Source organism: Mus musculus, chromosome 10 (assembly GCF_000001635.26).
Source record: "Mus musculus strain C57BL/6J chromosome 10, GRCm38.p6 C57BL/6J".
Taxonomy (NCBI): Eukaryota; Metazoa; Chordata; class Mammalia; order Rodentia; family Muridae; genus Mus; species Mus musculus.
Window position 1 is genome coordinate 77,917,660 of NC_000076.6, and position 22,777 is coordinate 77,940,436.

The 22,777-nt window shown below is 50.3% G+C and overlaps 1 protein-coding gene and 1 long non-coding RNA gene across 15 annotated transcripts in view; both read right to left on the reverse strand.

Annotated features, from left to right (window-relative positions):
- The window catches only part of Trpm2 (transient receptor potential cation channel, subfamily M, member 2), a 62,188-nt gene that overhangs the window by 9,938 nt on the left and 29,473 nt on the right, over positions 1 to 22,777 (reverse strand). For 2 of the 14 annotated variants that reach the window (XR_001779532.1, NM_138301.2), the window contains exons 12-29: positions 20,668 to 20,789; positions 20,133 to 20,483; positions 18,219 to 18,356; positions 17,386 to 17,515; positions 17,022 to 17,167; positions 15,915 to 16,027; positions 14,476 to 14,689; positions 12,877 to 12,995; positions 12,170 to 12,302; positions 11,554 to 11,725; positions 8,019 to 8,202; positions 6,323 to 6,504; positions 5,838 to 5,970; positions 2,786 to 2,873; positions 1,959 to 2,046; positions 1,206 to 1,363; positions 421 to 494; positions 48 to 149 (exon numbers count right to left, since the gene is read on the reverse strand). Coding sequence is in view for 12 of the 14 variants with exons in the window: in NM_138301.2 (NP_612174.2) it covers positions 48 to 149; positions 421 to 494; positions 1,206 to 1,363; positions 1,959 to 2,046; positions 2,786 to 2,873; positions 5,838 to 5,970; positions 6,323 to 6,504; positions 8,019 to 8,202; positions 11,554 to 11,725; positions 12,170 to 12,302; positions 12,877 to 12,995; positions 14,476 to 14,689; positions 15,915 to 16,027; positions 17,022 to 17,167; positions 17,386 to 17,515; positions 18,219 to 18,356; positions 20,133 to 20,483; positions 20,668 to 20,789 (2,647 nt within the window). In the remaining 2 variants the exon portion in view is untranslated. Of the gene's footprint in view, positions 1 to 47; positions 150 to 420; positions 495 to 1,205; positions 1,364 to 1,958; positions 2,047 to 2,785; positions 2,874 to 5,837; positions 5,971 to 6,322; positions 6,561 to 8,018; positions 8,203 to 11,553; positions 11,726 to 12,169; positions 12,303 to 12,876; positions 12,999 to 13,700; positions 13,876 to 14,416; positions 15,297 to 15,378; positions 15,771 to 15,914; positions 16,028 to 17,021; positions 17,168 to 17,385; positions 17,516 to 18,218; positions 18,357 to 20,132; positions 20,484 to 20,667; positions 20,790 to 22,777 lie in introns of those variants that run through there. The other 12 variants (XM_006513731.4, XM_006513732.2, XM_017313960.1 and 9 more) reach the window with 12 other exon arrangements.
- Gm40705 lies at positions 21,399 to 22,600 on the reverse strand. The gene is made up of 2 exons (XR_871850.1): positions 21,767 to 22,600; positions 21,399 to 21,634 (listed from the first exon to the last, which is right to left on the reverse strand). It is a non-coding gene; the product is annotated as a predicted gene, 40705 (long non-coding RNA).

The following is a 22,777-nucleotide window of genomic DNA, read 5'->3' on the forward strand; positions in this document are numbered from 1 at the left end:
AGAAATGCGCCCCATTGCTGATGCTAGCTGAGGTTCAGCATACTCACAACGGGAACCCATACTCGACCACGTAGACTCCATGGAAGCTGCGACGGTCCGTCGGTCCATCCACGACGTTGTAACTGATCTTAGACAGAGGTTCTGCAGTGCTGGGAACAAGCAAAAGGAGATGTCCCTGTCGGAGGGAGGTTATGGCAGAGTAACACAGAGGGACAGGGGCGCGGCCTCCATTGGTGGCTCAACTACAGTCACCCAGGCCTTTCCTTTGAGAGGGGTCTCTGTCCATTGCTCATGCCCATTGTCAGAATGAGTTGTATCTGGGACAGGAAGAGCTGCTCTGGAGTTCCCAGATGAGGCAGAACCTGCCTGGGCCTGCCCCATGTGAAGTCTGCACTCCCTGTGGAGGAAGGGGCCACTCACTCTCCCACGGGGTCTGTGAGAGCCACATCCTTCTCAGCGGTGTAAAAGGGAGGATCGTAGATCAGAAACTCTGCCTGCAAGACAGCAAATGAGCTTCCTCAGGGTTCCATCCCACTCCCAAGCGAGCTAGGCCTGAGGGCTACAAATGGGCCCAAGAGCAGCTTCATACAAGGACACCAGCCAACCAGGACCAAATTCCCTTGCCCAGTGTGCCTGGGTATCTCCCAGCCCTGGTAGAGTTGAGGACGAGACTCCAGATGAACACTCCCATGGGACCAGCCCAAGCATGACCCAAGCGTGGATGGTGTGAACCTTTCCCAGGATGGGTCGGGGGCTACATGGGAACCGCAAGCCCGCAAGCCCACAAGCAGGTGAACTTGCGGGTGCCAGCATTCCTGTCCCTGAATAGAGGTCTCTCTCTCGTGCTGGGCACTCAAAAGGGAATGATAGTTGTTCACTGGGTACGGACATGTCAAGAACAAGGAGGGTGGGTGAGATGGCAGGGCCAGGACATCTGGAGCACATGAAAAGTTTCAGGAGCATCCCTGAGCCATGTCTCTGTAAAGCCACCGTCCCTCACCCCGCCGGCCCCTTCCACAGTTTGGCCATGCGGCCCGTGTGATTTGTTTGCATGCCTGCCTCATTTAGTTTCCTCAGCTGTCAAGTGCTCAGATGACCAGAGAGGATAGAGTGGGTGGAGGCTACCATGAACTCGGGAGGACCTCTTCTCCTCCCCCAGAGACTAACACCTCCCGATATGGCCTACATAAGAGAGATAAACTCACCGCCCAAGGCACCTTCTCGTTAGGCACGGGGAAGCGCATGATGCGGGCATTGGGATAGAGGAGATGCCGGGCGCTCACGTGGTAACCATCTCCTGGTTCCTCTACTTTCCTCCTGATACTCAGCTCAGCATCTGGCTCATCGAAGGCCCTCTGGGGTGCTAGAAACAGTCACCAGTTTGAGTTACAGTCCCAACACCCTGATTGCCACTCCAGGGATCTCAGCCATGGAAGGACAAAGGTCACCATCCCCTACCAGATACCTGCCGCTAAAGTCACACTTAGATATCTCAACAGTTGGTTAATATCACCGGCTGCTACAGGGCCTGTCCAATTAATGGGGGCAAGTTTGTTCCCTAGGGGCTAGCCTCATCTAAGACCATGATCATTCATGTCCATGTCCTTACTGGCTGAACATTTAGGGAAATGGGCTTAAGTTTCTATGTCTTGATTGATGTGATTGATAGCTTCAGTCACCCAGAACTGTTCCCTGCTCCCAACTTTGCAGCAAGATATATAAAGGAGGTCATGGAGGCATGGCATGCTGCCCCCAGGAGCCCAGGAACCTGCTTAAGCCAGGAGACACCTGCTCAGCTCACAGGAGGAGGTAAGGACTGTCCCCCAGGGCACAGGGACAGCTCCAGCCAAAGTCCTCCTTCAGAGAAACCCCTATAGCTGCCTCTCCTCTAAGCCCATCCTCCAGACCCAAAACCACTCAGACCATTGGAGACAGCTCCTAAGAGACCAAATACTCACCCAGGGTCAGCGCACCTGCTCCTGAGCCAAAGCCACTGTCCTTCAGGGTTGTCACGATCCAGTGCAAAGCTCTGGTCACCTGAGTCACCTGGATGGCATGTCCCAGGGAAGACTAGGTTGGCCTCCTGTGATCCATGTTGCATGTGGCTTATGGCCTGGAAGTCTGGCATCAATCCCCCAAGTGACCCAAGCATTCTGATGGTCCATGCAGCCTTGGAAGAGAACTTGGGGGTTGAGCCTCTGGCCCCCAGTGGTCTCAAGTAGAGAGAGGAGCCATGTACTCTAGGACCACCAGGAACATGTACCGAATATGGGAGCCTCACAATTCAAATCTGGGGAAGCCCAATGTTAGAAGGCTTGGGTAGAAGGTTTTTCTCTCCTTATCTCTCTTTTTCTCACTCTCTTCCACCTCTCCTCTCCTCTCTCTCTCTCTCTCTCTCTCTCTCTCTCTCTCTCTCTCTCTCTGTCTCTGTCTCTTTCTCTCTCTCCTTCCCTCTCTCTCTCTGTGTATGTATGTATGTATGTATGTATGTATGTGTATGTATGTGTGTTTGTGTGTGTCTCTGACTCTCTCTCTTTCTCTCTCTCTCTCTCTCTGTATATGTGTGTGTGTAAGTATGTGTGTATATATGTGTGTTTGTGTGTATGTGTCTCTGTTTCTCTTTCTCTCACTCTCTTCTACTTCTCTCCCTCCCTCCCTCCTCTGCTCTTTGCCCCTTCCTCTTACAAATATCCATTCCTGCATCTTTTCCCAAAGTGCTTGGTCTCAGTGTTGCCATACCACAACACAAAATGTCCCACAAGACCCTGACTTCCTACCTACTTACCTGTTCCTCCAGGGAAGCCAGTCTCTGCTCTGTGGAGCCTGACCTCTTCACCTGGTCCATGTCCAGCAGATCCACCATGGTGTCCACTCTGAAAGAAGACAAATGGACAAATGAGACCACAATTCCAGACAACCCCACCAAACCCAGCAGCCCAGATGTGGCATCCCACCAGCTCTCACTTCAATACTGTCTCTTGTAATTGGAAAGTATCTATGACACACATCTGTATCATAAAATAAAACTGTCCCAGCATTCAGACAACCCAGGCTCATGTGGCCTAACCCAATGAGCCATCAGAGGTGTCAGCTGTGGGGGATAGGGAATGGTATTCACAACAACCCACTTGTCTGTGCTTGCCTCTTGGTGTTGGGCCACGAGCTCTGAAAGCTACCTTAGATGACAAGGCTTTTGGGGACAGCTGGGCTGGTGCGGGTGATGCACCGGTTGTTTAGTTTGAACCAGAAGCCCCATTCCCCCCCCCCCCCCATGGCCCTCTGTGTTATAGTTAAACCAATGGCAGGTCAACACCTGCCTGCATGCCTGCATGCCTGTCTGCATGCCTGCCTGCCTGTCTGTCTGCCTGCATGCATGCCTGTCTGCATGCCTGTCTGTATGCATGCATGCATGCATGCATGCTCACTTGCCTCCCTAGTTTTGCCCAGGGATTCCTCCACTTCCTCCCACTTGCAGTGCCAACTGCTAGCAATATCCTTTTGTAATAAAGTGAGCCGCGTGGTGCTATCTGTTCAGTGTTTCTGGGATGTGACCCAATTTAAACAGCCACCCAGGGAAGGGAAGCAAAGGACCACGCTGTGTGTGCTGGCGTCTGCATTCCCATGCACTGGGTTGTTTCAGTCCACAAAAGACACTCTGGTACCCATGCCCCCACCCTTTTCCCCCAAGACAACCTTACGAACATGCAAGGGTGATGTTTGTAGCATGTTTGGAATCCCACAGTTCAGTCACAGTGACACATGGGAATCGTTGAGATTGGCAGAAACCCCAAAACTTCCAGCCATGCTCTGGGGGTGAGGGGCTGGGGTCAATGGTATCTCCCTCAGCCTTGGATCCCTCTCAGTGGCTCCAGAAAGAAAATGACCAGGCCAGGGTCCTCACCAGATCTTAGGGACCACTTGTTCATCATTTCCCCTGTCTCTCTGTGTTTCACAGCACTTGCCTATTGAATGCTTAGATTTCTAGATAATAAGCAGAGATTCTGAGATGTTATATGTTAGCATGCTATATATTATTCCCACTCTGGGCCCTAGGCTGGAAACTGGACATCAGATCCATTCTGAGACTCAGACAAGGAGGAAAGTCAGGGATAAGGGATGAGCTGGCTCATGTGATTGACTTCCTCAGGGCCAGCCTAGTTCCCTGAGGCAGGAGAACACAAAACCAGGACAGGCTCCTAAATCCAGGGTATGCTGTTTACTAGCAGCAAACACTGGCCTCTTCTTCTTCTGTCTCCTCAATGGCAAAAGGGAAGCAACCAACATCTCCTAAGATGCAGGTCATGTTCTCAGTCAACAGCAAGCCCTTGATGCTGTGCCTATCAGAACCTTCATGCTGACCCTACTGAACCAACTTCAAGATCATCCTGCTGACGAAGCATCCACACATAATTCCCACTTCAGAAGCTCCCTGGATACCACCCAGCCCAGTATCTGGGCAGTGGGCACAACTATTGTTCAAAATCAAATGCAGGTAACAGCAGGTGCTGAGAGACCACAAGGACCCTGGCACCTGCCCTTTAAAGATAATGAGAATGTAGTGTCAGCAAAAAACACAACAGCCCAGCTTGCTGTCAGCCAGCCCAGGCCAGGATCCATAGCTTAAGAACTTCACAGCATTCACTAACTTTCTGCCAGACTCTGAGCTTTTGATGGGAGCCCATGACTGTGGGGACCCTGTAGGATTCTGTCCCTGCTTTCAGGAAGCTCATGGAGGGACAGCTGGATACTACCCTATCCCACTGCGGTAGTTCGAATAAGAACTGTTCTTCCCCAAGTCTTGGGCATTTGAATGTTTGATCCCCAGTAGATGGCCCTGTCTGGAAAGGGGTTAGGTGGTCCATTCTTGCTAGAGGAAATATGTCACAGGTGGATTTTGAGGTTTGCTCTCCTTTGTGCTAGACATTCAAAATGTGAGCTCTTCGCTTTGCTCTCCTGCTGAAACACCTGCCACCTACAGGCTATGCTGTTCCCACTATTATGGACTCTAACCATCTGGACCTGTAAATCAAAATAAACTCTTTCTTCTATAAGTTGCCTGGGTCATGGTGTTTTTTTTATCACAGCTACTGTAATCAGTACCACTCCCAAGCAATCAGTAGATACATTCGTCAATCAGTGGGCTTGCCTCCAACACCAATAAACCACAAAGGAACCTGAGGCAGACTCGCCAAACTATTCACTCACAAAACCGTCAACCCACACACCAGGCAACCTGCCAACCATCCTTCAGAATGACTTAAAGGTAAGAGCAGAGAGTGTGGAAGCAGGGCAGACTCTTTAATGCAGCAACAGTGAGTCGAAGACTGTTCTCAGCAGAGGGTGTTCCAAGGATGTCACTGCACCCAAACTCAAGTAATCAGCACATCCTTATCTAATTCTCCCACCATAGTAGGTAGAAGGGGCTGTGGTCGACAGACCGTCATTGTCACCATAACTACCAGCACTATCAGAAATGGAACCATCAATATTAACACCACCACTTTTAACATTATCACCATCACCAACACTATAGTCACCATGACCTCCAGCACTAAGACCGTTCTCACCATGTCACATCAACACCATCACCATTACCACCCCTACCATCGTCAACACTATAATCATCACCATCACCATCATCACCTGCACCATCTCCACCATCACCATCACCACTTTCATCATCGCAATCAGGTGCCCTACTTGCTTGTCTATTTTCTCTCCCACAAGTTGAGCATGAGCCCTCCCCCATGGGACCACACTTAGAATGCTTTAGAACTGTGGGGCATGGCTTTAAGGGTGCCCTCCCAAGGGGTTGGGGGGACTCTCGGCCTCTGTACTTCTCACTGATGTCTTGGATTTTCTGCTCTGGACGCTGTTTCTGCTGGTACTGCTGGTTCTGCAGGTAGTTCTCCTTCAGGTACAGTTCCCAAGACAGGAGCGCTGTCTCCTCGTTCTTCTCCAGCTTGTTCTCTGGAGACAGGATAGGGTTAACAGGGACCTCATAACTCATCCAGGGCCCCGTGGAAAGGATCTATTACCCCATCCATCTCCAGGCCCAGGGAGCTACTGGCTCATTCCAGATGCAGGGACAGCCCAACAACATGAGAGCTTAGCATGCCTACTGACTGTCCAGGGCTTTGGGAACCCTAAATCCTGCCTCCATCTTCCCTCCCCAGCTATTGCCTGCTGGCATTTTTATTTAACAGTCAGAATTAACTGAGGGCAGGTTCCCAGACACTCTCATGCAAACAGTTTTGTGGGGAGCCAATTAGCGTCTGTACCCGGGATGGTGGGACTGCAGTGTGGGGACAAGGGGACTCACTGAGCTGCTTATGCCTCTTGGCAGGGATCTTCAGGACAATCCTCTTGATCAGGAGCTGCAGGTGGCTGAGGAGGATGAGTGGGGGAGGTGCCGGGGGACGGCCATGGTACTCCTCGATCAGGTCGTGGCGCTGGAATTTCCAGATCTGGTCTGTGTGTTCCTGCACCTCCTGGAAGGTGTAGCTGGTGGGAGGCAGAGGTGCATGTATCAGAATGTTTGTGGGACACAGCAGTCCAGCCTGGAAGAGCAGAGGCAGGTGAGCAGAAAGCACGCCAAACGCTGAGAGGCAGCCAGCATCTGGGAAGCCAGTGAGGAACAGGAAATCACGGGGGTTTTAGATTTGTTTTCAGGAATAAGCATCAGGGAGGGGCTAGACAGAGTTAATGTGTGTATCTAGTGGTTTGGACAAGCAGAAGATGATGTCACAGGTACTTCAGGTACCCAAGTCTGACATGGAGACCCAGGAGCAGGGGAAGGGACATGTACCACTTTGTCAGATGGCTTTTCCTGCCTAAGGGACAGAATCCTCCCCACTCCCTACCCAGACCCCTTACCCTGATCTCAGATATAGCTAGCACAGGTGATTCTTAATGTTTAGAATACTCTAAAACAGAAGGGGCAGCCCCCAAACTCAGCTGCTAAGAAAAGAATGTACAGTGCACACCATAACAATGAGACTTCCAAAGGTCCCAGCCACCCAGAACCTGTCTGCTGAGACAGGAGGGTCAAGGGCTCAAGGGTTTAGCTGTGGGCAGGTTGGACCTTCCATGGCTGAGTTGGTCCCTAGCAGAGTAGGAGAAGGTTTTAGGGCGCAGAGTCAGTGGACCAGTGTAGCTGCTTATATTCTGATGCTAATTGGGTACCCAAAACTATTTGTATGAGAGTGTCTGCCCCCCCACCCCCAGTTAATTCTGATTGGTAAATAAAGATGCCAGCAGCCACTAGCTGGGGAGGAGAGACAGAGGCAAATTTAGGGTCCCCAGGCTTGGGACTTCCAGGGGGAAGAGAGGAAGGAGAGACCCCATGCCTGATGAGTGTGCAGAAGAAAGAAGCAGAGACACCATGGAAAGGGGCCAAGAAAACATGGCTGCTCAGTTGGGTCAAGAGCAGCCAAGATGGAATGTAGAAATCAGTAAGCAATAACTCAGAATTATCAGCGGGAGGTAGATTCTATCAACATGGAAGGTAGACAGTTGCCCAGCTATTGTGCTGCCTAAGGCATATTAAAATATGAGGGGTGGGGGAGGCTGGAAAGATGGCTCAGCGGTTAAGAGCACTGACTGCTTTTCTGAAGGTCCTGAGTTTGAATCCCAGCAACAACAAGGTGGCTCACAATCATCCGTAATGAGATCTGACACCTTTTTCTGGGATGTCTAAAGACAGCTACAGTGTACTTACATATAACAAATAAAGAAATCTTTTAAAAAATGATAATAGTAAAGGTTATGTCTGTCTTTTATTTGGGAACATAAACCATTGAGGCGGGTAGTAACCCCACACTGGGATTTATTTTAAATTATTAATAGTACAGACAAGGGCTTCTGGGCCCCCAGGAATGGTGACACAGACAGGATGACATGCTGGCCACACATACACACACACACACACACACACACACACCATCAGGTTGCCATGTGGCTGCCTGTGTACACACCAGTCCAGGAGAGCCCTGCCCTACACAGGAGCCCACACTCACTTGAACATGGCGATGAGCAGGTTAAGCAGCAGGATGTTGGCAAAGAGCAGGTAGAGGCAGAGCAGGGTGACAGTCAGCCACTCGGGGAAGGCAGGTGCCTGTCCCGTCCAGTCGCTCTCAGGACACTTAGGCTTGTAGGGGTCCGTGCCATTGGGGCTGCACTGGTCCATGCTGAAATTCACACCTTTGGGCAACAGAAAAGCATGCAGTGAGTTACCAGGGCAACCAAAAATGATGCAGTCAGTCACTGGGAACTGGCTGCCAGGGAACCTGGTCATTGGGTCACCGAGGGTCCCCACAGGCTTGGACACTTGCATCCCAGGAGTTAGGGGCTGGGTGTCTGACTAGGTAGGGTCCAAAGCCTGAGAATAGGACCATTTATACTAGGATATCTTCAAACAGGCAATGGGCTGTTAGGGGAGCCTGGAGCCAGAGCTGTCTTCCAGGTTGGCACCCTGCACCCCAGGACCCACCCATCTCTCTCCCAAGCTATTTCTCACGGCTACAGTCATTAGTGTATGGATCCTGATCCCGAGAAATTTAGTTCGAAGGAAAGGATTTTAAAAGAAATAATCGGGGGCTAGAGAGGCAGCTCAGCAGGTAAGAGTACATAACTGCCCTTCCAGAGAAACCAAGTGCAGTTCCCAGTACCCACTCCAGGGGGCGCTCAACAGTTATAACTCTGGAGCCTGGGGATCAGACACTGCGGGCACTACTGTCATACACACACATACCCTCACACAGACACACACACACACATACATACACATTTAAAAAATTAACTAAATCTGAAAAATAATAGGAATAAAAAAGAAAAAGAAAAGAAAGAAAATAACAGCAAAACCGTAAAAAAAGACCATACCCAAGAATGAACTTAACAGCTGCAGACTTTGACAGGGAGCCAGGACAACTCAGTGAGAGATGCTTGTCAGCTAGTGCTGCTGGGACAAGGGGCATCCACATGGGAAAGAATGACTCTTGTGAGTCCTGGTGATGTATAAAGTGCCAGCATTGGGGAAGCAGAGGCAGGGGAGTCACTGACAGTTTTGGGACTATGCATTTTAAAACAAACAAACAAACAAACAAACAAGGGCTGAAGACATTGGATCCTCTTCCAGAGAGTCTGGGTTCAGTTCCCAGCATCCACATGGCAGCCACAACTCTCTCTAACTCCATTTCCAGGGGATCTGGTGTCTTCTTCTGTCCTCCCCGGGTACTAAGCACACACGTAATGCATAGGTATATACATGCAAACAAAATGCCAATACATACAAAATTACAAAGGAAAATACAAGAGCAACCCTTATCTCACACACAAACATGTGTAGATAAAGCAGATCTGTGGCTGCCGAGGGGGCCAGGAAAGTGTCACCGATGGGGCAGGGCTGAACGCTAGCCTTTGCAAATGGGTCGAAGGCCAAAGAATGATTAGAAGCTATAAACCCTCACAAGGCAAACACAACCTTTTGAGTCTTGGGTTTGGCAGTATCTTCTCCACTGTGATCAAGAGGCATGAGTGATTTTTAAAAGTCAAGCCACACCTCATTAAAATTCTATGCTTCAAAGAAAGTTGCCTTTTCATAAATAAAATAGAAAGACAAGCCCTGTCATAACAGAAAGTGCTGCACACTGACCCTACAATAAAAGTCTTAAAAGCTCAATAATAAAAAAATATAATGGAAGAGGGGAAATGAGCACCAGATAGAAATGGATATTTCCCCTAAGAAGTTCCACAAATGGTCCAGAAAGTAAGCACGTGGAAATACGTCCACAGAAGCCATTAGAGAAATGTCAACCAAGTCCACAGGAAGACACCGCCGACACCCACCTGACAGTCACAAGTGTGAGCTCGAAGAAACTGAAGCACGTACCCTCTGTGGAAACAGCTTGGCATGTTCACAGAGTTAAACACACCCACACGGGAGCACAGATGTAAGTTCACACCAGCGGCAGCCACAGTAGCCAAAACCCAGATGGAACACAAGTGCTCCCGGCTTACAGATAACTAAAAGGTGCTCCATCCATGCAGAAAAATACACTTTATTGATAAAGTGGGATAAAGTGCTAATTCCTTCCGCCTCACCCCACCCCTGGGAACCCTGAACGGGACACGGGTGACAAAGCCAGACACAGCCAACTTCATGCCACCTTAGCTCTAGAATGTGTGACATGTCCTAGAAAGTAAACGTGTAGATGACAGTGGGGGAGGGGTTGTAGGACTGAGGGAGGACGGCAGCAACTGTTGATGGGGTGGGGTCTGGAGCTAGCTTCGGTAAGACACCGCTCATGTGTCATGTGTGGACCTACTGTGGGTAGCTGTGATGTGGGAAGTCTACCTGAAGGATGTCAGTTAAAAAGAACAACAATGGGGGTTGGAGAGATGGCTCAGTGGTTAAGAGTTCAGTTTCCAGCTACCACATGGTGGCTCACAACCATCTGTAATGTAATCTGGTGCTCTCTTCTGATGTGTCTGAAGAGAGATTCACCTGAAGGGTCTGAAGACACACCAGTGGACTCGTATACATAAAAACAACAACAGTAACAACAAAACAACATGCATATCGACTGGGGAAGAGTAAAATGTTTCCCTCAAGGTGTGAGAACTTGTTAAAAAGCCAGATGTTATGCCTCACACTTTCAAGACCAGTGCCAAGGAGGAGACCGGTGGATCCCTGGGACTCTGCTCAGCCAGCTTAGCCTACGAGGCAAGTTCCAGATCACTGAGAGATCCTGTCTCAAAAAAATGAGGGCCTGGAAAAATGGCTCAGTGGTTAAGAGTCCTTCCAGAGGAGCCGGGTTTGATTCCCAATACCCACATGGATGCTACAGTTACACAGTGAGCACTCAAACACACTCAAACACATAAAATAGAAATTAAGGAAAAAGTGAAAACCAAACAAACAAGATGGGTGGCGCCTACGAAATGACACCTGACATTGTCCTCTGGCAACCACACATACATACACACTTACACACATGCACTCACACAGGTGTGCACATACACATACATACATGCTCACATACATACACTCATACATGTAGATGCACACACATGCACTCACACAGGTGTGCACATACACACATACACACATGCTCACATACATACACTCATACATGTACATGCACACACAAGCTCACATACAGGCAAAGGTACACACATACACACACATACACACACAAGTCATCTTTCTGTCAGAGAATAAGAAGTAATTTCTGACTCTAGTGGGGTGAGGGAAAGGGGGACAGGGTGACTGTCAGCTGTGCCCGTATGTCTCCTGCATAGCTTAAGTTCCTGGTCACACGCTCCTCGTTGATGGGGAAATGCGGGTACCTTCACTCTCTGTTGGGGACCATCAACATCCAAGGCAAGCTGACCCAATGGAGCCCCAGACTTTTCCTGTCTTTAGAAAGCCACACAGCTGGCTGGAAATGAACCCTGTCTCCTGCAACCTTGGACTCTGAGAGAGTCCTAGGAGGCTCCCCGTCTCCATCTCTATTCTTCTTGCCCCTTAGATGCCCACAAGCTGGCTCCTACCGTCAATGTAGGTTGGGATCTGGCCAAAGATGGTCAGGTAAGAGTGATAGACAACCCCACGGAAGATCCAGTCCACGCGGCTCTCGTTATGTATGAGAATGGCCTGCTTAGCTACGCCGAAGGACACCACCCACACCGCCAGGAGAAAGAGGAAGAAGAAGACGTCCTTCATCTGCAGAGAGTGAAACAACAGGTTGCACCCTGGATGGCCTCTCCCCCACTATCACCCGGATACAGATGCAGGATGCTGGGGAGTACCCCAGGGCCTCCACGCAACCCCACAAAACACACTGACATCTTCATTGATCCCACCCCAAAACATGGAGAGGGATCAATGTTGACCCAAAGAATAAAGGGCTTGTATTCTGAACAGCAGTGGGGTCCATGTTGGGGCTGTGAGGTGAAAAACATGAAAGGCAGCCTGGAGGAGGTGGCATTCAGAAAACAATATGAAGGATGCTCATAGATTCTGGGGATGAGGCAGAGCCAAGACACAGTACAAGTAGTAAGCTCCACCCCTTCCTACATCCTTCATGATGAGCACAGCTCTCAGCTTCCCTCACAGTGGCCATGGGCTCCAGCCCCTCCCAAGTCAGCCCCTCCCTTGTGCCCTCACCATCCGCTTCACGATGATTATCTTGGGCCCCAGTGTCTTGCTAATAGTGAAGATGTGCATGAGACGGAGACAGAACATGATGAAGTCCAAAGACAGGATGATGCGCCCAGGGTACAGCGTCGCTGGGATGAGCCTGGCGGTAGGCAGGGTACCACCTCAGCCTCTGCACACCAGGAGGCAGGGCTTTGTAAAACCTCTCCCTAGCTTGGGGTGGTCCTTGGTGGTACAGGGCTCTGGAGGAGCCAGGCTTAAACATGTCAAAGGCAAGGGTGACATCAAGGGTAGACGATCTACAGAGAACTGAGTTGGACAAGGACATCTAAGAAATAATTGAGGAGTTTTGGCCATACCTATCACACTTCAAGAAGAGAGAGGGCTGCCACCTCTCAGATACACAACTGTCATGAGTGGGGTGTAACCCCACAACGAGGATCAAAGGGGAGACTCTGTCTGAAAAGCTCAGAAAAACAACATGACTGGCGGCCTGCATATGACTGCAACCCAAGATGGATAAAGAGCAGTCACACACCCCAACACCATCTCTACATCAATGCCACGGGGAGCATGGTCTGGGTCATCCACAGACAGGCAAGAGTTGGGGTTCAGAGATCACCTGTCAGGAGGTCAAGCCAGCCCCCCACCTTCTCTTAAACTGGCTGGGTCCGGGTGCCACACAGGGAGAAGGCAGGGGCACCCTGGCTGCTCACCGACAGGTCAGTCCTACTATGAAGAGCAGAATGGCCCCAACGTCCAGTTTGTTCCAGAAGTCACTGAAGTACAGGGACGCCATCTTCATTAGTCCACAGCCATCAGGATCATAGAATAGCTACTGAGGAGACCACAGTTAGGGAGGCCAACATCTCTATCCGTGTCACAGAAGCAAAACCCTTTGTGGGGAGATCTTGACTATGGTGGGGGCCAGTAGGACACAGGGTGGACCATGGCACTCAACAAGTCCAACGAATAGCACATACTGAGGTAAGTGCCTACCTGACTTCACTGCTAGGCTCCCACAGACCAGGGATGCTATTAAGTCTGTGTGTACATGTGTGTGCATGAACATGTGTGAATGAGTGTGTGTGTGCACGTGTGTACGCTGGAGAACCTCCCTCCTCCCTACCAGCACCTCCCACAAGGTCTTCCCTCTATCCAGAATGGTGCCTACTTCCTGAGACAGCCCAGAAAAGAGGATCCTCACATGGTCTGCCTGGCCGTAATCCTCATCCTTTTTGTTACCACGTCCCCAACAAAGGCACATCTTTTCTCCAGGCCTGAGGGGAAGAGTCTAAGACACATGTGTGCCCTCTATTTTGGGACTGCCATGTGAGGTGAGTTCAGGGGACATAGAAGCTCTGACCTTCATGGAAGTTCTGGCTACAGAAGCCGAGGAAGCCCAAACTTCCAGACCCTCAGCATTGTTCCAGCCTCATCCAGATCCAGCCCCATGGTTCCTTTTTGGGGTCCCCTCTTTCTTCTTTGGGTCTCCCAACAGAAAGTGTCCACCCAATATGATCTGATACCACAAGGATACAGTGGGACCCTGAGGGAAGAGTTAGTCTGCTCAATGGTCCTGAAAGCCTTTATCCTAGGAGGTGACCTCAAGTCCCTGGAATGTCCAGCCTCACAGGAGTGTCCTGTTTATCAGGAGTGTGAGCTAGTCCAGGTCGTCATATAGGTCACTCAGGACTAGTTCTACTCTAAAGGGACTGGAGACAGATCGGCCATGAGAACAGAGGCTTGTCGGTGTACAGCCCCCAGTACAAACCCTGGACCCTGGAGCTTGTGAAAGATGCTTGAGTGACCCTGTCCCTAAATGTCATTACACATCCTTTCTGGGAGCATCAAATTCTGCCCCTGCCTCAGGAAAGTGACCTCTGGATACTCTGGGTCAACAGTCCTTGGGTGGCCCGGTACCCTCTGTGTTTGGCAGGTTTTACTCTAAACCCCTTTTGTGGAATGAGCAATGTCCATGGCTCTCCATCGGCCCAAGTCTTTTGCAAATGATCACACAGAGCCTCACACTTGGCACTGTGGGGAGACCCATCCACTCAAAGGTGGCCACCACATGTGATTAGGCAGGTGGGGGACCTTGGCTCAACCTCTAGCAGCACCGGAATCTGAGGTCAATCATGTGTGTTTTGCCTTGGAAAGGCCCAGAAGCCCAGCCTCAGACAAGGCAGCCAGGCTATGGAGGAGAGCTCCCAAGTGGAGAAGTAGGTACCCGCCTCCTGGGGTTTTGCCCAGCACCTGGGAGCTTAGGTGAGACTCCGTTATTAACAGACACTTGATGAAGGAGCAATGAGCACCTGCCGAGTCTCTTCGCACACCAGGGAGAAGAGCCACAGGTAGATGAGGTACTCGCACCAGGATGGAGAAGGCTGGAAGTCCACCATGAGCACGTAGGCGAACAGGCAGAGGAAGGCAAAGTAGGAGAGGATATTCATGTGGAAGATGACCACAGGCGCATTGAAGAAGGCGCGGACGCGGGCTGGGCGACACAGTGCCTGCAGCCTCTTTTCCCTGCAGAAGACACATCAGGCAACTGTGATAGCCCACAGACTTTGCATGCCACTCACCCTGACTCGAGGGGCAAATGCACTCAGAAAGTAATAGCGCTCCTGATACCCAAGGTCACTTAGCAGTTATAGACAGGCCAGCAAGACAGCCTTGGCACTAAAGACCCCAAACCTCAAATAGGCCCAAAAGGTTTCTTCCTTTGTCAAATCTCTGTACATCCTGTGAACAACACAGCTCCTATCCAGAGCCACCCTTGGTTGTGAGCCTGGCCTGGGTTAGGTTCCCTGTGAAGTGCTCTAAGCTTTAGAGGAACCCTCAGGCCTCAGGTACCCTTGCAAACGAGGACTGGCTACCCTTACTGTCAAAGGGTCAGTCTAACAGTGTGACCAAGAGCTGTGCACTGATGTGAAGTCTCTTGTCACAGTTGCTATTGGAAACACAGGCTCAGCTCTGCTCCTCTCAGGGAAGGGGAAGACACTACAAAGGTTGCAGGGTGGGCTGGTGAGATGGCTCAGTGGGTAAGAGCACCCGACTGCTCTTCCGAAGGTCCAGAGTTCAAATCCCAGCAACCACATGGTGGCTCACAACCATCTGTAACAAGATCTGACGCCCTCTTCTGGAGTGTCTGAGGACAGCTACAGTGTACTTACATATAATAAATAAATAAATCTTAAAAAAAAAAAAAAAAAAAAAACAAAGGTTGCAGGGTGACGTCCATGACCCCAGGCAGGATGAGATTGATTTCTGGTCCTCCTAGGTTTGTGGAGGGTGGGAATCCAGAAGGCAAGGCAGACAAAGGCTGCTCCTCAGTGCCTCAGTTTCCCCTAGGACATATTTCCAACAGTCAGGCTGTGAGAAGGTGGTGGATCATGTGATCTATGTCTATGAGAGGGCTTGCCTCTGGCCACCTGGCCCTGAACTCCCAGGGAACCCAGCAACACTGTCTATCAAAATAATGATAGCATCATCACAAGAGCTCGTGTGCTCCAAGGAGACCACAAGGGAAGCACAGCCAGGGCTGGTCTTCAATCTTCCACCCAGTCCGGCTGCATCACCAAGGCCACACCTTTCTACTCCAGGATCCCTGTTGCCATGGAAACAGATTCATCAGCACCACCATCATCCAGCAGAAAACTCAGAATATGGAAACTTGACCCAATGTGGTTCTGAACATTGGTGGTTGGTACTCCCCCTACTTCCTGTACATCCTAGGGTCCCTCCCCCTCACCTGAAGGAGATGAAGCCGGTGAAGAGCAGCGGGAAGGCCAGCATGCACAGGATGATCCTCCACAGGCCATTGTCCACACAGAGCTGGCCCCACCACACCTTGGTTAGGAAAGCCTGTGGACAGGGTGGTCTCAGGACAGTGGGTACCCAAAGGCCTGACCCTAACCCAAAACCCCAGTCACCCAAGGATGAGCGATGGTCACATCCTCATAGCCACAGTGCTCTGACAGGTACCCCATTGTCAGCCAGCAGAAGAATGAGGGTTTTGGGAGATTGGAGCCAGACCATTGTGCGTAGGGGAGAAGCAGGACTTATTACATGGGGCTCTGATCCCCCTCCTGCTTGCCATCCCTCCTCCAGATGCAGGATTCCCTGTCTCTGCAAGGTCCCAAGGCCATACAATCCCAGGCAGTCATAAGAAAACCCGTTTCAGTGCCTTGGGCTAACTTGGATTCCTCCCTGGGTATTCCCAGGTTCCGCACAGCCCAGGACATGAGGAGTTCCATAAATATTGTAACAGCATAGGCTGTGCTCTAAGAACAACCAATCAAGGGCTAGAGAGATGGCTCAGCGGTTAATAGCACTGACTGCTCTTCTAAGGTCCTAAGTTCAAATCCCAGCAACCACATGTGGCTCACAACCATCTGTAATGAGATCTGATGCCTTCTTCTGGGGTGTCTGAAGACAGCTACAGTGTACTTACATAAATGCATACATATTTTTAAAAAGAGGTTTTAAAAAAAAGAATAACCAATCAATAAAGCAATAAAGAAGTACATTCCCTGGTCCTTAATGTTCCATGAAGGCTATGCTGTCCCCCTGTTCTTCCTGAGGCCCCCTTAGGTAGTATGGGCTCTTGGAAAGTGTACTGAAGGCCACCTCACATTTGAGCTGCTCTCCTTCACAGCCACCAGCCACTTACTTTGCTGTGCGCCAGTTTGCCCATTGCCAAACCAGGAGACAAGGGCCCATCCATCTGCCTATGGTGAAGTACCAGGCACTATCCCAATCACCAAAGAGTTGCATTGCTGGGACCAGCCATGTCATCAGAGTCAGGGCAGTGCCCACCTAAGCACCTGGCTCTGGAAGCAGGCCCTCGGGGAATCACCTGGATGCCTCCATGAGACACGAATTTCATGTCCTTGGCCTCTAGGGCCAGCTGCAGGCAGGTGGTCTTCCCCCAGGCCTCAGACACACGGACAAGCAGCTTCTGGGCTCTTTCCTCATCCTTCCTGTAGCACTCAGTGAAGACGCCTGAGGAGAAGAGGAAGAAACACACAGCGCACAGGGACAATCAGAGAGCCGGCCCTTCAAGTGATATCCGCAGCAAAGGCAGGCCACTGGGTGAGACAAACATCGGTACTGTCCCGAAACATCTAGACCATGGGCAAGGCCTCTAAGCAGTAGCATTAGAACTGACATGCAGAGATCAAGATGCCGGTGACAGTGCAGATGGTCCCCAGGAGACTCACCTATAGCTCTGTGCTCAAACTCGTCTGCCAGTGCCAGCATCTCCTCAGAGCTGTCTGTATCTTCCTCCTCCTTGGACAGCTCCTTCAGGATCTTGCTACAGGCCAGTGCTGCGGCAGTACAGTCCTGACTCTGGGACACAAGGACACTGTAAGGATCTGGGGGACTAGCTAGGTTCACCCACCCTGCTCCCAGAAAGCTATGTTAGTGAACAGAGCTGCTTAGGATCTGAAGGCTGTTCATATAAACAACTTGACTCACACCACATTAACACATAACCCCTCTGATGGCGGCCTCTTGTATGGACCCACGAGTTCCTTGTGCTTGTCTCCCTAATGGCTATAACGAACAGACAGGAACCTGGGCAGGACACAGAGAACAACACTGCCTACATCAGAAGCCCTGGAAGTGACCACAGCAGATTGCTTATAGGGCTTTTATCACCCCTTTCTTTTCGTCTTTCATTTAAGAATTATTTTTCTGGAGCTGGAGAGATGGATCAGCAGTTAAGAGCACTGACTGCTCTTCCAGAGGCCCTGAGTTCAATTCCCAGCAACCACATGGTGGCTCACAACCACCTGTAATGGAATCCAATGCCCTCTTCCGGTGTGTCTGAAGACAGTGACAGTGTACCCACATACGTGAAATAAATAAATAAATCTTTAAGAATTATTTTTCCACCAACATTCTTGTTCACCACTTCTGGGCACTCCAAGCCTCTCTGGGTTAGAGATCTTAACCATACCGCACAGATGTGAGCTGTGATTTGCTGCAGGAAGTGAGTCCCTGACTCTGACCACCAGTCTAGATACTGCAACTGAGCCGAGCCTGGTACCTGAGCCCAGATGATGCCTGCCAGCTCCCTGTGGTTCTGGATAACGGCCCAAATGAGAAGGTCACGGACTGGGTCAATGGTGAAGGTAACGTGGCCTGTTGATCGCTTATAGAGGGACCGGAGGCTCACTCCCTGCACCTGATAGGCAGAGAACAATTCATGTCCCAAAGACGTTCCCAGCATCAGACCCCCAAGGCAGTGTGTGTCCTGTCTTGTGAAGTCACAGAGAGACGGCACACATCACTCTTGGGAACGTAATTAAATGATTCGCTGGGAGCTGAGGAAATGGCTCAGGTGGGTAAAGAGCTTGCCACATAAGCCTGAGGACCTTAGTTCAGACCCCCGCTGCCCACATGGAAAGTGAGCAAGCATGGTGGTGTTTGAGCAGCAGAGGCAGGAGGACTCCTAGAGTTGGCCAGTCAGTCAGGCTAGCTGAAACAGCAAACTACAGAATCAGTAAGAGACCCTATCTTCAAAATTGGGTAGTAACAGTTGATCGAGATCCCCATTGTCAACCTCTGGCCTCCACGTACAGACACACACAGGTCCAAATGTATGTACAACACACACATGAACACACATGCGCGCACGCGTGCGCACACACACACACACACACACACACACCAATTCACCAGACTCAAGCCATAAACAGAAGAGAAGCAAGGGATCCTCCTGATGCTAATGCCAGCTAAAGTATGTGGTGTGTGTATAAATGCCACACCTCCCTTGGCAAGACACATGGTGCTTCCTATCAATCCAGGCACAGAGCAGGACTTGGGGGCTCAGGGTAGAGGAGAAGTGCTCTCGCTGAGAAACCTCTGTCGTTCCATCTTTAGAATGGGGGGTGTTATAAGTAAACCGAGCCCCTCCAAAAGTGCTATGTTGGAGCCTAAACCTGCAATGTGGAACTTCAAAGGCACACGGCACCTTGGAGATTTATCCTGGCTGATGGGATCTGGAACCACCTAAAGGACACACCTCTGGGTGTGCCTTTGGGGTTTAAGCGAGGAGGAGAGTCTCATCCTGAACACATATGGCGACACTACGTGGGCCACAGACTGAGCAGAAAAAGATAAAGTGAGCCAATCCCTAGCTCTCATCTCTCTCTTTGCTTCCTGAGTGGAGAGGCCACACGACCAGCTACCTCAGGATCCCTCTGGCATGACTTCACCAAGACGTGTCCTGGAACTGAGTCAAAATAAAGACCTTCCTCCCAAAAGCTGCTTTTAGGGGGGTGGGGTGGGGGTGGGTGGAGGTTGGTCAGGTATTTGGTCTCAATGAGGAGGGGGAAAAAACTACTATAGACATTTCTAGAGGTAATCAAGTCAAAATGGGGTTATTCGGGAGCCTTTGGGGTTTAAGTGAGGAGGGTATTTCCGACCACCTTCCCATATAAAGGCTCAGCAAGCACCCCCTCCTGCAAGACAGGGAGTGAGGTCTGTCTCTGCAGGAACCACCCTGTCACTGCCCTCTGATCTCAGCCTCCATTACTGTGTGAAAATGAATCTATTGTTTAAGCCCAGGTTCACAGCCCATGCCTTCCCGGACAGAGTGCAGAGCCCGTTGCTTTGGGCTCATTTGTATGGCTAGCTGGTTTTGCTTTTCTCTCTCTTTTCTCTCTCCCTTTAGGACTACCTCAGTGACTACCTCATCATGTAACCCAGGTTGGCCTTGAACTCTTCATCTTCCTACCTCAGCCTCCTGAGAGCTGAAATTATAGATACCCTCCCCCCCCAGCTACCCTGTCTCCCCCCACATTTAGCAATGTGTTTTCTCATGACTGTAAGAGGTCACAACCCAGCTGAGGACACAGTGGCCATCCACCAAGGAACCAGACATTGCACATCGCCAGCATGTCCCTGCACCGCTCACACCAGCATCTACATCACTAGGGTCTATGTTCCCAGCACTCACGTTCAGCTTGATGTGTGGCACGGTCATCGAGAGCCGTGGCCTGTCAGTGTACCGGGGCCGGGGGTACAGCAGCTGCGTGGAGTCCCCCAGGAGTTCACGAAGCACCTGGGCCACATGGTGCATGTGCAGGCGGGGTGTTGCAGATGCATAGGCTAAGCGCTGTTCTTCGGCCAGCACCTTCTGTAGCTTGCTGTGGAAGAGACAGGACGGCTCCAGGTTCTCGTACAGGCAGAGAAGAGTATCCCAAGTGACAAACTCCTTGAGCCGCACCCCATTCTCCAGAAAGAGCCTCACGAACTCAGGCTTGTTGGAGATGAGAGCGGCCGTCATCATGGGATGCAGATCTGCAGGCTGAGAGGGAGCACTGCTCAGTGACGTTCACACTAAGTCAGTGCCTCCTGGAACTCTGAGCTCAGGCCCCAGGAGAGGCTGGTGGGATATCTGTCCTGAAGGAAGGAGCCCACCCTAGTCAAAGACCTAAGACAGAACTGGAACCCTGCAGGAACACACACACCATTTCCACACAACACCCCACCTTCCACTGCCATTCATCGGTGAAGATCTCACTGCGAGCGATGTCCACGCGGTTCCAGGCCACAGCCAACTTCAGTTGGTGGTCCCAGTTCTCGTGGCCAAAGTGGTCTTGGCTTCGAGAGGCTGTGGGTGACAGTGTGTGTCAGGTACTGCTACCCGAGGCTTGGCTGGTGCCAGGCTCAGGAGTTGGCCAGGAATTCTAGTTCCCATAAAGATTCCAAGGCGAACTCAGAGCTCAGTACTGACCCCCTCCCAGGACACCCACCTTGGGAAGTGCATTTTAATCACTGTTAGGCTCAGAGAATCCCAGGGCTTTGGTCATCACTTTAGTCCCATCTCCCCATTTTGGGTCACCTTCCAGACTTACCAAGCCCCTCTGTGATAGGTGGGCCACAGCATAAGTTACAATAAAAGAAGATACAGGACTCTAAAGAGCATTCGTTTACATTAACATGCAAAGCAGAATTCCAAAAACCAACACACATACACACACATAAACATACATACACACATACACACACAGACACATACATGCGCACACACATACAAATACACATGCACATACAGACACACACACATACACACATATGCACACACACAGACACATACACAGACACACACAGACACACATGCACACACACAGACACATACACAGACACACACACAGACACACACATACAAACACACTTGCACACACATACACAGTGTGTTTTAGAGATCAGAACTCAGGTCCACAAGCCTACACATTTTTATTTGGAAAAAAACAGCTTACACACACACACACCACACAATAGGGTGCTGAGTCGGGCTAGGTGTGTAAAACAACATCAGTGAATATCAGCACCCATGAGACAGGCCGAGTTCTGAGCCAGGACACAGAGAATACAAACTACAAAGGGAAAAATGATAAACCGTGAAAGCTAATCCCTCTGTTCTTCAAAGCCACTTGAAGAAAATGTGACTGCAACCTGCAAACCAAGGAAAGATTTTCCACTTCAAACATCTGACTAAGGACTCATATCAGTCACCAAAGAGGAGAGAAAATGCAGAGGCCACGAAGCATGCTCCACACCACAGGAAATACACCAGAAAAAACATACTGAAGCCACACAGAGACTCTGCTTCTGTCCAGGCTGGTCCCCAGTCCCCTGTTATGTAGTACTTTTCTCCAGCTGAAACCTCCTTCCTGGAAGGAAACTCATTAAGACTCAGGAAGTCCCTAAAACTGGCCAAACTCACAAGGCCCATTACTTCCCAGAGTTATATAAGCAAACAAAGGAATGCTGAGACAAGAAGATGCTTCCAACCTTGTAACTGCCTGCAAGTGGTACAGAGAATCCCAGAGATGCAGTTTCCTGAGTCATCAACAATACTGGAGTGGCCTTTCAGTGATGATGCCCCTGCCTCTGAGTCACCCATGGTTCTGTGAGTAAATTCTCACCCACACTCTCTAGTAACCTCAACAAACTCATTGGTTTACCAAATTGAAGTTTGGCAGTAGTGTTACTTTGGTCTGCCATTGGTTTCTTATCTGAGGTGAGCAGATGGCTCATTGATGTCTCCCCAGGAATGTGTCTCTAGCCTTTCCTCAGCCCCACTCCAGCCCTAACACCCGTGGCTCCACCTCTTTCTCTAGGCTTATCTACTCTAAGTCCTTCTTATAAGTGAAGTTTGCTGTAGCGATGCTTGTATCACTTTCTTCAGGCTCCCCAGGTTAATCTTCAAAGTATTATATAGCCCAGCCTGGCCTTGAATTTGGCAGTGAATCTCTTGCTTTAGGCTCTGAAGTTCTGGGATTGCAAGCATGAGCCAGGAGACCTGGCTTAGAATACTAACTTTTAGACTAGTAACTGTTACTGTCTTTTTGTGTGTGTGTGGTTTCTCTTTGTAGCCCTGGCTGTCCTGGAACTCACTCTGTAGACCAGGCTGCCCTTAAACTCAAAAATCCACCTGCCTCTGCCTCCTGAGTGCTGGGATTAAAGGTGTGCGCCACCACCGCCCTGCAACTGTTACTGTCTTAACCTCTTATGTAATGAAGAAAACAAGCACTGCAATTATAAGTGTTACACTGACTCAAACGTTTTTTTTTTTCTTCTGTGGCAAAGCTTTCA